Source organism: Abramis brama, assembly GCF_963993115.1.
Source record: "Abramis brama genome assembly, chromosome: 18".
NCBI lineage: Eukaryota > Metazoa > Chordata > Actinopteri > Cypriniformes > Leuciscidae > Abramis > Abramis brama.
The window spans coordinates 16,124,628-16,139,873 of NC_139980.1; the positions used below are offsets into that span (position 1 = coordinate 16,124,628).

Below are 15,246 nucleotides of genomic sequence, written 5' to 3' on the forward strand. Positions count from 1 at the left end.
TTATTCTTCACCACCTATAGCGGTTTTGCTGCGACGAGCCACACACATTCACACACCCACACACTCACACATTTCCCTCTATTGCTCTCAGTATCACCTGGAGGTGTTATTGCTGGACTGGTTACATCTTGTGTGTAAGGCTTTTCGGTGCAGTGCATACAGGCTTACTGAGATCAATAATGTCCCGTCCAATACAGGGCTCAACAATAAGAATGGTCTGGTGGCCCGGGGCAAGTGAGAGATTTTCAGGACTCTTTACTCTTTAGGTCAAAATGTCTTGCATTCATTAATCATGTAATTGTGTTTTGATTTTTTGTGTGTGTGTAAAAAAACAGTTGTGCTGCTTAATATCTTTTGTGGAAACGTGCTACTTTTTGTCAGGATTCTTTGAAGAAAAGAACAGCATTTATTTGAAATAGAAATCTTTTGTAACATTATAAATGACTTTACTGTCACTTTGGAAAAATCTTACCGACCGCAAACTTTTTAATTTATTAATTTATTTATTGATGATAAATGTAGCTATTCATATTTGTCGAGGGGCAAGTGAAAATTACTAGCCTGGCCGCCTTATTGTTAAGCCCTGCAATATAATGTTCTCAATCCATCATCTGAGCAGTCAGTCAGTCCGTGACCCCTTAAAAAAGCATTTTCAGCCTTCCATGGAGTTGTGCAGACAGTTTAGAAGAGTCTTCCGTCTTCCATTCTTTCATTTCACACTGCATGAGTCTGGAGAGACTGCCTCGTATATTTATATTCCTTTCTTTAACCTATCTCAGCTTTTATTTTCTAGCTCGGTCACTGGATTAGAGAGTAAGCCTCTCTACCTATCCATCTTTTTCCATTTTCCTTCTATTTCGCTGTCTCTCTCATAAATGTGAAACACAGTGCTGTCACCCTGCCCTAACTACATTACTAACACTGGGGAGAGCGCTGTGTGTGTGAGAGCATTACTTATCCAAGACCAACCCCAGATCTGTCAAAACCACAGTTCACTGTGACCCACTCAACGATCTCTCTGTCTGTCCTTTTTCCACCAATAAGAATAGAAATAAATCTAATCTGTCTGTCCTGCCCTTCTCTTCTCTTAAACTAAAACTAATGTTGACACATTCTAAAAAGTGCACTTAAAACCTCTTTATAGAAAAGAAAACTCCTTTGCGAATCTGTCCACAGCTCGCTGTCTGTTCATCAAAGATTTCCCAGCGCCCCTCTCTGTCCTCTGGTCACACCTGCATGCCTGGTTTGCTCAGGTCCCCATTGCCATGGTTACCCCCTCCTCCCCCTCCCCCTCCTCCGCCTCCTCCTCCTCCTCCTCCTCCTCCTCCACCACATCCCGCCCCTCGCATGACTGTCTCCTCCTCATCGTCGCTGTCGAGCTCCTCGCTCTTCCTCTTGCTGTACCGCTCGTACAGAACCATGAGTACGCCCATCACCCAAGCCGACACTGTCCCGGCGCTGAAGATGACGAAGCCGATGGCGATGAAGAACAGGTAGTCCCAGTAACCCAAGCCCTGGTGGCATTCTGACCGCAGCTGCATGCCCACCTCCGCCAGACGCTGACCCAGCATGTCCGGGGGACCCTGGCACACCGTCTGCCCCTCATCTAGACAGGGAGAGAGACGAGTGGATGGGTGAGGATGAGCGCAGGAATAAAACAACAACAAATATATATATTTCAGCATCTATTTCAAATAAATGCTGTTTTTTAACTTTAAAAGAGGTTTTCAATATTGATAATAAGAATAAATGTTTCTTAAGCATCAAATCATCATATTAGAATGATTTCTGGAGGATGAGACATGGAGTAATGCTGAAAATACAGCTATGCCACCCACAGGAATACATTAAATTGCAAATATATTTAAATAACACTATTTTGATGGTTCCTTTTAAACATTATGTTACAGCTTTGCAACTAACTCTTATTAGAGTATTAGTACACATATCTGCTAACACTTTATTGTGAAACTCCCTCAACAGACATTCTACTGACTATAAGTAACTTTGGAACTACATAACAACTTATTCTACTAACCCTACCAGTCTACTAATACTCTACTAATACTCAATGTTACTTATAGTCAACAGAATGTGTTAAAGGGACCATCAAAATAAAGTGAAACCAAATACAGTCCTTAAAATGTTATAAATATTTAAATATTTTAGAAAGTGTCCTGCTATATCTTGACCAACAAGAGCGTGTTTTTTATTAAACACACTCAAGTTCTGTTTCTTGTCTCTGACACAATTTTATCCTCTCTGTGTCTTTTTCTTACACTTGCATTCAAATAAGCAAAAACTGGCTCAGCGCACACGCACACACACACACACACACACACACACACACACACACACACACACGCACACACACACACACACACACACACACACACACACACACACACACACACACACACACACACACACACAGTGTCTTGAGCCCTCCAGCAGTGACCCTGAGGAAGAAGCCTGTCAGTGATCATCATCCCCATCTTAAAGCCTGAGCCCAACAGAGCATCAGCCTGTCAGCTCAACATATCAGCCTGAAGGAATGATCCGCAAACACACTCTCAATGAGACTGAGGCTGGCCACAAATGAACTTCTGTGATCTTCAGCAGTTTCTCATTACACACAGTGGGTGCCCAGCTAACAGGGAAAGTTCTCAGAACTTCCCTAACACTCTGGCAAGGGTCTCTCAAAGTTATGAACAAACGTTTTCAGTAACGTTAATATAACGTTCCCTTTAATAATGTTTTCAGTAACGTTAATATAACGTTCCCTTTAATAATGTTTTCAGTAACGTTAGCACAAAAACCTTTTTATATATTGTTCATGGACTGTGTTTTTTCTCTGTAATGTTTTATTTGGATGTTCGTCTTTTTAAAAAAACACTTTACAATAAGGTTCAATAGTTAATGTGTTAACTAGCATGAACTAACCATGAGCAATACATGTGTTACTGTATTTGTTAATCTTTGTTAGTAATGTTAGTTAATAAAAATACAGCTGTTCATTGTTCATGTTAGTTCACAGTGCATTAACTAATGTTAACAAGATTTTAACAAGGGATTAGTAAATTATTAAATTAACATTAACAAAGATTAATAAATGCTGTATAAGTGCATTTCATTAGTTCATGCTAACTAATGTAGTTAACTATGTTAACTAACGAACCTTATCGTAAAGTGTTACCGAACTTTTAAAAGTAGCGTTCCCATAATGTTTGCAAAATGATAAAACGCTTGCATAACCAACTTTTTTTCTTCATGTCCTTCGCCCTTTTGACATTTTAATAAATATCTTTTTGTCCCCAAAGATAATAATAAATGCCTGTTGGTTTGGCAGTGTGAGATGTTATTAGAAATTATGTCACTTCACCTGTAATCAAAAAGCACTTTGTCAAGAACTCCATGACAAAGAAGAGAAGAGAAGAGAGTGTGAAAGAATAGAGCCGGCAATAAATCACCTCAGGGTTAGATTGTCCTGGAAAGTGTTCTGCATTCAGCAGAGATTTAATGAACACCTTGACCACAGCCAAATGTACTTCAAAACTCTGTGATCGGTCATTATCATTATCATTTCAGACTGAAATTTACAAGTTTTTAGTGCTGAATGTTCTTAAGGGATCCCATTGGATTTACGTGACTTTTTTACATGACACTTTCTAACTGATAAAATAGCTATAATGTATGTTCTTTATAACAAATACCCATGGCATTTTAAGATTATTATTATTATTATTATTATGTTTCCCTTTCGAAGGTGACTCACTCTCTCAGTTTAAATCTAGATTAAAGACGCATCTCTTTAGCCAAGCATTCACATAATGCATCTCATAACCTTATAGAGTTATATCAGATCAAATGCGCATGATTTCCTTGCTTAATGTTATGAACAGCAACATTTGATAATGTTTGACTCATGTTCAACAGAGAAGTGTGGAAAAAACCACCTGGTGCTAAAGACAGGGATTACAGGTAACTAATCTTTCATACAGGTAAAAATAGCAGACCGACATTATGCAAGTCATTATGATGATTAGTGTGTCCCATACTCTTGTGAACTGGGCCAGGAACAACCACCTGCCCCAGCAGAGACAGTGTGACCTCTGGGCTTTATTTGCTGTCAAGCTGGTCTCCTACTACAGCCATATGAGCCATGAGGCTCAGAACAAACAAGATAAACGTGGAACTATTTGAGGCACGCTGTGCTTTAATATCAGCCACATGAAAGGAATGCTCTGTGGAGGTATTTCAATTTGGTCACTTGTGTTTTTACAGATTAGATAAAAAATATGGAAACACCAAGTCTGAACTTTGAATGCCCTTCAAGATGCAATCAAGGTACATGTTTAGTGCAAAAGGATAATTCTAGACAAATTTACAGCTCTAATAACACATTTTTGTAGCCTGACTTCATCATACTCATATTCTAGTCAGAATGTGAGTCTGATACTGCTCCATAGGGCTTTGATTATGAGGCGTGTCTTAACCGAACCAGGAAAAAAAAAAACTCTGCACTCAATTGAATAGACCTACAACCAATCAGAGCAACGCAGTAAGTGACGTATGTTGAGCGAAGCCAAATTGTCTCTGGCGAAGCATAGTTGTCAACAGAGCTCAACTGCACACATGCAGGAAGAAGTAGTAAAGTAATGAGTAAAGTAATAATAAAGCACTCCATGAGTGCGAGCAAAGGAGAAACCACAATGACCACAGGGTTTTCATTGCGCCCCATCTTCTTAGCGACCATCGGAGTCAGCTGATAAATTAAACTTTTGCCGAATCCCGTAGGAAAGACGGCAAACACATATTTCCGATCGACAAATGCCTTGATTGCGTTTCTCTGTTCGTCTTTTAAAATTAATGCGCTGTAGATTTCTTTTATAACAGATGCGATAGCGGAATCTAAACATCTCAGTTCTCCTGCTGCAGTCGTCTTTGTTGAAAACCAATTCAACCCAAGCGCTCTTTGGTGACGTGGGTGATTACGTAACCGCAGATCATCTGTCCATCATCGATTAAAGCCCGCCCTGGCAATTTGATTGGCTCGGCCTTCTGGGAGCCAAGCATAATTACTCCTCAACGGATCGAGTCCAGACCGAACTTCCCGACCAAAAAATGTTGTGGGCGGGGTTCGGGCTGGCACCCAGGCTAACATTTTTGCACAAAAAATTTACAAAAATATGAGCTACTATTACAGTTTTTCTCGATTGTTTACACACATTTTCTGGTACTTGAGACACAATGACCACAACATGCAACTCATTCACCAACCGCCTGAACCAATTCTGCTAAACTACAAGCACAATTCCTGCTTTACACTCAGATTGCAGTTCTAAAACACACCTTTTTCAAAACACTACACACAATTATCTGCTTTTGGCACAATTTTCATGCAGAAAATCTCGTTTTCAGAAGGAACACACTGCCATTCAGATATGCACACTGACTCATCACATGGGCAAACACCCGTCACACAGTTTTACAATTAGCAATCAGAGCTTTAGCATAAAAGAGCAACAGGTGAGCTCTTCAATGGAGAAATGGATGCCAACATTGGATTTTTTTTTATTTTTTTTTACTGTAACTGTATACAGTAAATTATTCTGTTGTTTTGTATGTAGACCACTGTATGACTTTGTGTTGGTTGGGATGTACACTGTGTACATTGTTTTTGTGGGAAAAATAAAATATATTTGTTACCGTGTATTTGTGTGTTCTGAGTATAAAAACAATATTCTCAAATATTTTACAACACACTTATGTATGTACTGTCTGTAGTAAGTGTAACACTGAACAAAAAAAGGCCTAAGTCATTATGATGAATGGAGAAGAAGTGTTTTCCATTCATCATAGTGTTTTACATTGAGCACATCAGTGTTCAACTGGTTCTTATAAATGTCTATTCATATGATGGTTTGTGTGTGTCATTTGAAAACAAAATACCATTTTGAGAAGAAATAACATTATTTTGAATGTAAAGTTTCATTTTGCAGGAGAATTGAGGGGTTTTGCCCATTGTGTGTGTGTTTTTGGATTTGTGTGTAGAGTTCTGAGAATATGAGGCATGCTTTCAGAAAATGTGTGTAAACAATCGAGAAAAACTGTAATCTCCCCATAACCCCCGACTTGCATCGTAAGTGCATTACTGTCAACAGTTTTTGGTTTATTTTATTATTTTACTACTGATCAAAAGTTTGGGGCCAGTAAGACTTGTTTATTCTTTCTGATGAGAAAAAAAAAGTTTAGAAAGTTTAAAAAAAGCATTTATTTGAATTTTTTTTTGTAACAATGTAAGTCTTTACTGTCACTTTTGATCAATTTAATGCATACTTGCTGAATAAAATAATGAATTTGTTTTTATAAAACATTTTTGACCCCAAACTTTTGAAGTAGTATATTGGTTCATTCCGTGTCAACTCAACCGAGGGTCCAAATTTTTGATTTTGTCAATATTTTTCTGTACAAAGACAAACATAAATAGTGACGAAAGCCAAAATTTTATATTTATGTTCAAAATTCAAATATTTATGGAGTAATCCACTATTTCGTAGAGGGGGATCAAAATGACAATTTTCACATGAGATTTGGAGCCAAATTAGAGGGGGCTAAAAATGACTTTGGAAAGATGGCAACGTTATTTTCTTTTTACACATGTATTTGTACTGTGGGTCTATTAGTGAGATCTGTTGACTTTAGCAATCTTTGTTGCATTATATGCCAACAGTGACAGTTCAAAAATTGCCAAAAAATAAATAAAATAAAATCACTTCTTGTGTTTTTTTGCCTCAAGTTTGCATGCCTGCTCAAGAATTATTAAAGATATCTTAATATCCTTTTAGATTCTGGTTCTTAACAAACTTTCCTTTTGGCATCTTCATCTTCAAGGCCCTATATGATTCAATCTCAGAGATATGGAGATTTAAATGCGGCTCCATGAGTAAATTGGTCAATTATAGACATTTTCAGTGGTGAAAAATCCAATTGTGGGTCACTATTATTTTTTCTCAGTGTAAAAATTAAATAATGATGCTGTCATCTTTCTAAAGTAATTTTTGCACCCCTGTAAATTGTCTCCAAATCTTGTCATTTTCACCCCCCTCTACAAAATAGTGGATTATTCCTTAAATATACATCTGTGACATTTAATATTTTGCCTTTCATCACTATTTATGTTTGTCTTTGTACAGAAAGAATATTCACAAAATCAAAAATATGAGCCCTGGAAGTTTCAGAATTTGGATGATTTGACACTACATAACTTTATTTTTGTTGTTGTTTTTGTTAATAATAATAATAATAATAATAATAATAATGGTAACACTTTTTTTACAGTGTCCTTGTTACATATGTTATATAAATAAAATATATAATTACACTGTAACAATGACACCTTAAAATAAAGTGTAACCATAATAATAATAATAATAGTAATACATTATTTATTTTTTTCTATGGCAACTGAATATATTTGCCGAAATGTTAAATAGCTTCAGGCCATAACATCTCTCAATTAGTTCTATAACATAAATACTGTGTTCCTATTAGCACATGGCTGCTCGAGGAGCTTGTAAATCTCTGCTCAGTCACGCACATTCATGCGTTGATTTAAGCAATCATAAGACTATTTGAGTTCATACTGACAGGACATTAGATTGCACGAGCGTATGCACATGAGCTATATTTGGCTGTGTTTCAGGCACATGAACTAGGGCTGATATGGTTTGGTCTGCACTGTGGTGACAGATATTAATGTGTTTCTTTGTGCTGTATGGATCAAACATTAACGCAGAAAGCATTTGCAGATCTCGACGCCCTCAAAGGTTTCTCTCTCACACACAAACATACACGCACACACGCACGCACGCACACACACACCTTTTAAACCCCTGCCAAAAGTATGACCTTACATTACATTCCAGACTAAAGGGGTTTCTGTGTGTGAGGACAAATCACTCAATTATTAAAAGTCCCATAACCATAACTCTGTAATTTATGAGTAATCTGTCCTCCTCCCTCTATGATTAGCCTTTCTTTCTTGGTCTTTTTACCTCTCTCGTTCCATCCTTCTTTCCTTGAGGGCATATTAGCTCAAAACACAGTCTCTTGCGTCATTCCTTGTCATCATCTCTGACACACATGCTGAAAGAGGGCGATTGCTCAGAATGTGTCATTAAAGAGATAATCTCAGTGTGCCCACCATCAATTTACCCACAAGTCACCATTTCCCCTCACCCCAAAGGTATAGCAATTTTTCTTGTTGTTTGAGATTGGACATTATTACAGCTGCGTAAAAAAGAAAAGAAAAAGAAAAAAGCTCTGTAATGGTACATGTGAAAGAGGAGAGATGATAACACACACACACACACACACGCACACACACACACACACACACATACACACACACACACACACACACACTTCTTATTTTATGGGGACTTTCCATAGACATAATGATTTTTATACTGTACAAACTGTATATTATATCCCCTTACACTAACCCTACCCATCACAGAAAACTTTCTGCATCACTCAGTGTGATTTATAAGCTGTTTTTCTCATGGGGGCAAAAAAAAGGATTTTGGATATTACCATCTTTGTGGGGACATTCTGTCCCCAACACATAGGGTACACCTGAACCACACACACACACACACGCGCACACTTTTCTATTCATTAAAGTATCCTGAAAAACATATCATAGTTTCCACAAAAATATGCTGTTTTCAACATTGATAAAAAATAATAATAAATGTTTCTTGAGCATCAAATCATAATATTAGAATGATTTCTGAAGGATCATGAGACACTGACGACTGGAGTAATGATGCTGAAAATTCAGCTTTGCATCACAGGAATAAATTATATTTTTAAATATATTAAAATAGAAAACAGTTATTTTAAATTGTAATAATGTTTTAAGCCCCCAATGGCTCCTTAGAGGCAGCTAACCCTACCCTCAACCTTAAACTTACCCATCCCCTCGCTGCCTGGAAGGCGCCATTGGGGGCATAAAACACCAAACACCTCAATATTATTGTATTTTCAAATGCAGCCTTACAAAAAATAATAATAATAATCGTACCAACCCCGAACTTTTAAACTCTTTTGCCTTGGGACCACCTTGCAACCATGAAAAACATCCTAGCAACCACATATAAACTAAACACCTTATTTTAACAACAGTCTAGCATCGGGCAGATACTTTTGCAATGCCAAGCTCAACTCTTTAGAAAATGAAGATTTCTATAGAATCTAAGGAAGCGGAATCATCAGCATGCAGTGTTAACCTAGAAGCCTGTTCTTTAACGCCCCACCAGGTTCTTGGAGCAAAAACAACAGGGGTAGCAACAGTGCTGCTCTACTGAGTCAGAGTCTGTGTGACACTCGGGCAGAGGGGGAACTATTTTAGTGGAACACCCCGCATGGGTCTAATAGCAGTCAGATAAACCTGAACAGAGAGTGACATCTTGCCTCGTCGTACTGCTTCAGTCATCTCTAGTAATTATGGTCTCGGAAAGGGGTCACTCCCGGCAACGCCACCAGGGACAGTCCTGTCAGATATGCCCTCCTTCAAATGACCTGGACACCGCTAGGGTAAATAGAGCTGCAAATTGGAGTTTGAACATCGTGTGAAAGCACTGTCCATCTATCTCGTTTCATATAGCTGCATACTCAAATGCACATACATACTCAAGTAAAGGTTTTATTTCTCAGAATTTGCTTAAAAAAACCCTCATTCATACTAAAACGTAATACAATAATAATAAATTATGGCAGTTGCTATTTGCACTTTGTGAAATTACAGTAGCAGTATTTTCTTTGCATGTAGTAAATAGTAGATGCTATTTTCAGTAAGTGTAAATAGTGTTAGATGCTATTTATACTAAGTAATTGCAAACTCGTCTCCATACCGGCGTGATGACTCCGACCTCCAACCAGATGGAACTGGATAAATATTCTAAATATTCTGATCCATTCTGCCTGAATCATAATCATACACTGTTCGCTCGTTGGCCAGAGGAGAGCTGGCCCCCGACTGAGCCTGGTTTCTCCCAAGGTTTTTTTCTCCATTCTGTCACCTGATGGATTTTTGGTTCCTTGCCACTGTTGCCTTGGCTTTTGGCTTGCTTAGTTGGGGACATTTAATATTCAACAATATTATTGATCTGCTTTACTAAGGGTGGACGATGATGCAATTTTCTTCTAGAAACAAACTTTGTTGTATTATTTTCATGTTATCACTGTGAAGCTGCTTTGATACAATCTGTATTGTAAAAAGTGCTATATAAATAAAGGTGACTTGACTTGACTAAATGCCAATAGTGGTAAATACTTTTTGCACCTCTGTGTATTGTAGTACATTATAAAACAGTATGCAAAACATATTCATCACAGTTTATCCAAATAAATTTTACTTTCTGTTGAAATCTGTATCTAAAAAGCTCAGTGTATAGTATAGAAAGCAGGGTCCCACTTTATATTACAGTTTTTCTCGATTGCTTAAACACTATAGCCAGGCTTTTGAACTAAAATTTCAAAACCATAACGCCATTTATCAAAAAGCACACCCATTTCACTAAACTATAAACACTATTCCCTGTTTTGACACATGAGTCAGATTTGTTGAACTGTCACTGCAAAACTCTACACACAAATCCCTTCATTTCTCATTGCCTAGACCATGTTGTCATTTAGAAAGCACTAGCATTCAATATTGTTCACTCAAGTCAGCACAGCTTCAGCTCAGTTAGCACACAATTACCCAAGTGGAAACACTAAGAGTCAAAATTTAACACACATCAATCAGAACCTTCAATAGATATATAAAAGGGCCCAAATCAGTTTATTGCGTTTTGGAACAATGGATCCAGAAAGACATGAAGGAAGAGGGATAAGAATGAGGAGGAGGAAGGGCAAGGACAAGAAGACAAGCAGTCTCAGATGAAATTCAAGCCACTCTAGTTGCCCATGTGTTAGTCAATGGTATGACTATGAGGGAGGCTGGGCTACGAGTAAGGCCAAATTTGAGTCGCTTTACCGTCGCCTCTAGAACCTTCAGGGAGGTGTGGTGGCAAACAAAATTCTATCACTGAATAAAAGACAAGCATTTCCAATAGTCTTTGATGAGGTTTATTTTCTTGCAAGAAAAGGCCAGTAATCGTACAGTCACACAGAGTGACACAGAGCGTGACAGTGAAGGGAGGGCATCCTTTCTCCTTTATAGTCTTGACACCCAGAAAGTTATCTTTCTAGGCAAATGATGGTATTTCAACCATATGTGGAAAATTCTTAGACGTATCCATCATATTGTATCCTTGAGTGGAGACCCTCCTGTCACGACCAACACTCTTTTACCATTCCAATACAATTCGAATTCCATATTAGAATATGGTTTGTGTGTGCTCTTTTACTGTCATATGTTGGTCACACACATCTTACTGTAAGTAAATATACGTAAAAAAAAAAAAAATTAGAGGAGAGAGTAAAAACAAAAAGAGTAAAAAAAAAGAGTAAAACAGGAAAAAAAATATTTGTGTGTGTGTGTGTTTTCTGTGTATGAATAAAAATGTGCCAATGTATCCACTGGTTGTGTCTTTTGTGTTCATCATGTGAAAAGGTTTGTGAGGGGGGAACCACAAGCAACATATCTTACCAGTTTTGGAAATGTTGTTTTGAATTTATTGCACCAGTGTGTTAAACTATGTTGTAGTGTGTGTGATTTTGAGGGCTTGTGTGTCCTGTCTGAGGGCAAAGTTTGGTTTTTCAGCAAGAGTGGATGGTTTTGAGTGTAGAGCTTCATTTTGACCTGAAAATAGGATGTTTGGGGAATTGGGTGAGACGTTATGGATTTGTGTTTATAGTTTTGAGAATACGAGACATAGTTTCAAGAAATGTGTTTAAGCAATCGAGAAAAACTGTAAGTGGCTTTAAGTATGTACTTACATCGAAAAATAAGTACAATGTACTTATTGTGTTCATGTTGTATTGTAAAACACTTTTCCTGCTATTGAGGTGTGATATGGGTAAGGTTAGGGATAGGTGTGGTGGTATGGGTAGGTTTAAAGGTGGGTTAAGGTGTAAGGGAAGGGTCAACAGTGTAATTACAAATGTAATTACATAAATTAATTATAGCTGTAATTACATGCAGGTATTTTCAAAATATAAGTACAATCAGAGCCCGTCTACGGAGAGCCTGCCCACTCCCTATTAAGTCCTATTGTACCGAATTTTGGTTGTAGTTCCACCAGAGTTCCACTGGGGGCGCTCACCATGAGTGCAAAATGAATGGGAGTCTATGGGGCTAGACGGCTAAATTTGTCTCTTTCATCCGATTTCCGTTGAGAAATCTCAGGTTTGATTCTAGGTTTTGCAAGTTCAACATGGGTTATAGGTCGAAAGTTGAATGAACGAGTACTTATGTCCTTTCGATTTCTTACAAGTTGAGTTGTTGTTGCCCATAACACGCTAGCATTCTGCTAATGAACGCTGATTGGTCAGTGAAGGACTGATTACAACTAGAGATGCCGCTTGATGGCATCGTGGCATCCGAAGCGGGACCAGAAACAAACAAAACAAAAACTCTTCTAGCACGTGTATTTACCTGTGTCAGCTGTGTTGTCGATGCCTCGAGTGAAAAGAAAGTGTAGAGCGCGAAGGCACCAGAGTGACTGAAGGATTGCCGTACAGCAGTATCTCTGGTCGTACGATGTGAATGACGTCATTGACACTTTAAAATACTTTTTAAAGCAAATAAGTGACTCTAAAAAATCGAACACCCCGCAATGTGTAATTCCTTTGCATCTCCTTTCGAATACAACATTCAAATTACTAGACAAAAAATTATATCCTGAGAAAAGTGGATTTTGATGGGTATATCGCCATAGACCTCCATTCATTCTGCACTCGTCCTGTGAGCGCCCTCATATGGAGCCAGAGTGGAACTGCAACCAGTTCAGAAGCCGGAAGTTTACTGAGAGTGAAACTTCTCGCCTTATTAGACATTCTCTGGTACAATGTAAAAACATGTATGAACATAATAAGTCCATTTGGCAACTCACCATTGGCACGGCTCAATCCGAGGGGCGGGATAAACAGTTGTCTTTCAAATTCCCTCTGCACGCAATAGGATAGCGCTACAACCAACCAGAGCGGTTTCCCACCAGCGGAGCTAGTTGACAGATTAAACTTTTGCTGTATCTGGTCGGCAAAACTACGAACACATCTTCCTTTTTTAAGAATGACTTAAGTGCCGTTCTTTGTTCTTTTCTCAAAGAAAAGCTTAACTCCAAGGGTCCTCCAGGGTCGCGGCCAAAGCCGATTCGAAAGACCGCTGTTCGCCAGCAGCAGCCATTTTTTGTTTTCAAGTAGCAGGGAATTCACACGAAACCGTCACAACTCTGTCGTCATTATGTTAAGCCCGCCCACCGATTATACACGATTTGATTGGCCTGACTAGAGTTTGGTTTTTCCAGCTCGAAAGTCAATGGAGAGTTGCTAGACCCTGGCTGCAAAATAAATTTTGCTGCCGCTAGGGTGCGTCTAGATTTCTAGGCTAACATTTAGCAGACATGCAATAGAGTTCTAAAGTTCCAGCAAAAAGTTGTGACAATTGCAATTACAGTTTAGAGAATGTTAAGATTGTTTTGAAAGATTTGCCAAAGCGATTGAAGAAAAACTATATAATGTATAATATTTATTAAAATCATAAATGGATACTGCTAATGCTAACCTGTCTATATCCCTAAAGCCTTCCCCTACATCAACTCCTAACCATATTGAACCTGCTGATCAGTAAAGGTGTCTTTGAAAGTCCAGGAAGTATTTTTTGGGCTTAACAATATGAGCTATTCAATTATAGGCCAATGAAATACCTGTTTGTCAGTTTACTTTAACTTTTCAAATAGATTTTATTCATTTTTATTTGAAATAAATGCCTCTCCGAGCTGAAGTGTAATAGGAAAAGGGACAAGACTGCACTTGGTGCAAACAGACATTCTCATTAGTTCCTCTTGTTTGCCTGTGTATTTAAGCCTGAGTTTAATCCTACCTATTTGTCTGTCGATGTTGTTTTAAGTTGGTTGTTCTGTTCCTGGTATTCCTGGGGCCTGTACCATGAAGGTAGCTGAACAAACTCGGGGTTACAGGATTAGTTTTGAATTGACAAAACCAAACCGATGCAATCAGGCTTTATTGGTACCATGATGCAGCTCATCAACTTTCCCTGTCAACTCAGGCTTTGATCCTTAAGCTATGATTACTCCACGCGCGCGTGCACATAAAAGAGTGACGTCGACACTGAACAGCCAATCGCGGGTAGTAGAGCAAGAGCGTTATATTTTTCCGCGGAGAAGCAAGAGATAATTATTCAGAATTAAGATGAATTTAAATATGTATTTCAAGCTCGAAACAATACGGTCTCTGCTGCCAAAGCAAGAGAAGACTGTTGGAGAAAGATTGCTGATTGTTAATGTGTAAGTTAAACAAATACGTTCTATATTTATGTAAAATTATGTATATGTATATGTATGTGTAGCCTATATGTGTACTATACCCTATAGCCTATTTTTATAATATATAAAAAATGTACATGTATGTACTAAGAAAGATTAATATTCCTTGATTTTTAGATGCAACCCCAACTCCAAATGTTCTTGGCAGCAGATAAAGACAAAATATAAAAATAATAATTCAAAGTGGTGAGTATTTACCACAACCTTTTATTACTTTTGTGAACATTTTGTCACAAACACTTGTTTGCAGCGAACAGAAATAAAGAGTTAAATTCAGAAAACCAGAATACACTGGGGGAGGAGTTGGCTCTGAGTAGGCAATAACGGACGGCCGATTATGGATGGGATTACAGGTGCTGTACAGTCTGACCCTGGTGCTGGCTCCTCTAAGCATGTAACACTGGGTACGTGTGCAATACATTACTACTTTTAAGTTTTAAATATGGCTGACTGTATCTTCTGCAGTAGAGGGAAATACAGTGTCCCTGTTGAAGCCAGCACACACACACACAGTCTCCCACACAGAGGTCAGTATGCAGCAGACAGAACACCAAACATAACCTGCTTTACAACAGTTGTGCTTTACATTGGCCTATTTTTATTTATTAGGGTGGAGGAAATGAACACACTCTGTCTGTGTGTTCTCAGACAGTTGCTGATGTGAATGCACTGGGCTTTTTATTATGGCAAACATTTGAATGTGTGGCATAAAAAAGGGACTGGCCCT

General features: G+C 38.2%; 1 protein-coding gene across 1 annotated transcript in view; it reads right to left on the minus strand.

The window, feature by feature from the left end:
- Positions 1–315: 315 nt before the first annotated feature.
- Positions 316–15,246, minus strand: part of lrrc52 (leucine rich repeat containing 52) — a 36,222-nt gene continuing 21,291 nt past the window's right edge. The window contains exon 2 of the mRNA XM_084091774.1: positions 316–1,606. Coding sequence (XP_083947900.1) covers positions 1,227–1,606 — 380 coding nt within the window. The 3' untranslated portion in view covers positions 316–1,226. The remainder of the gene's footprint in view (positions 1,607–15,246) is intronic.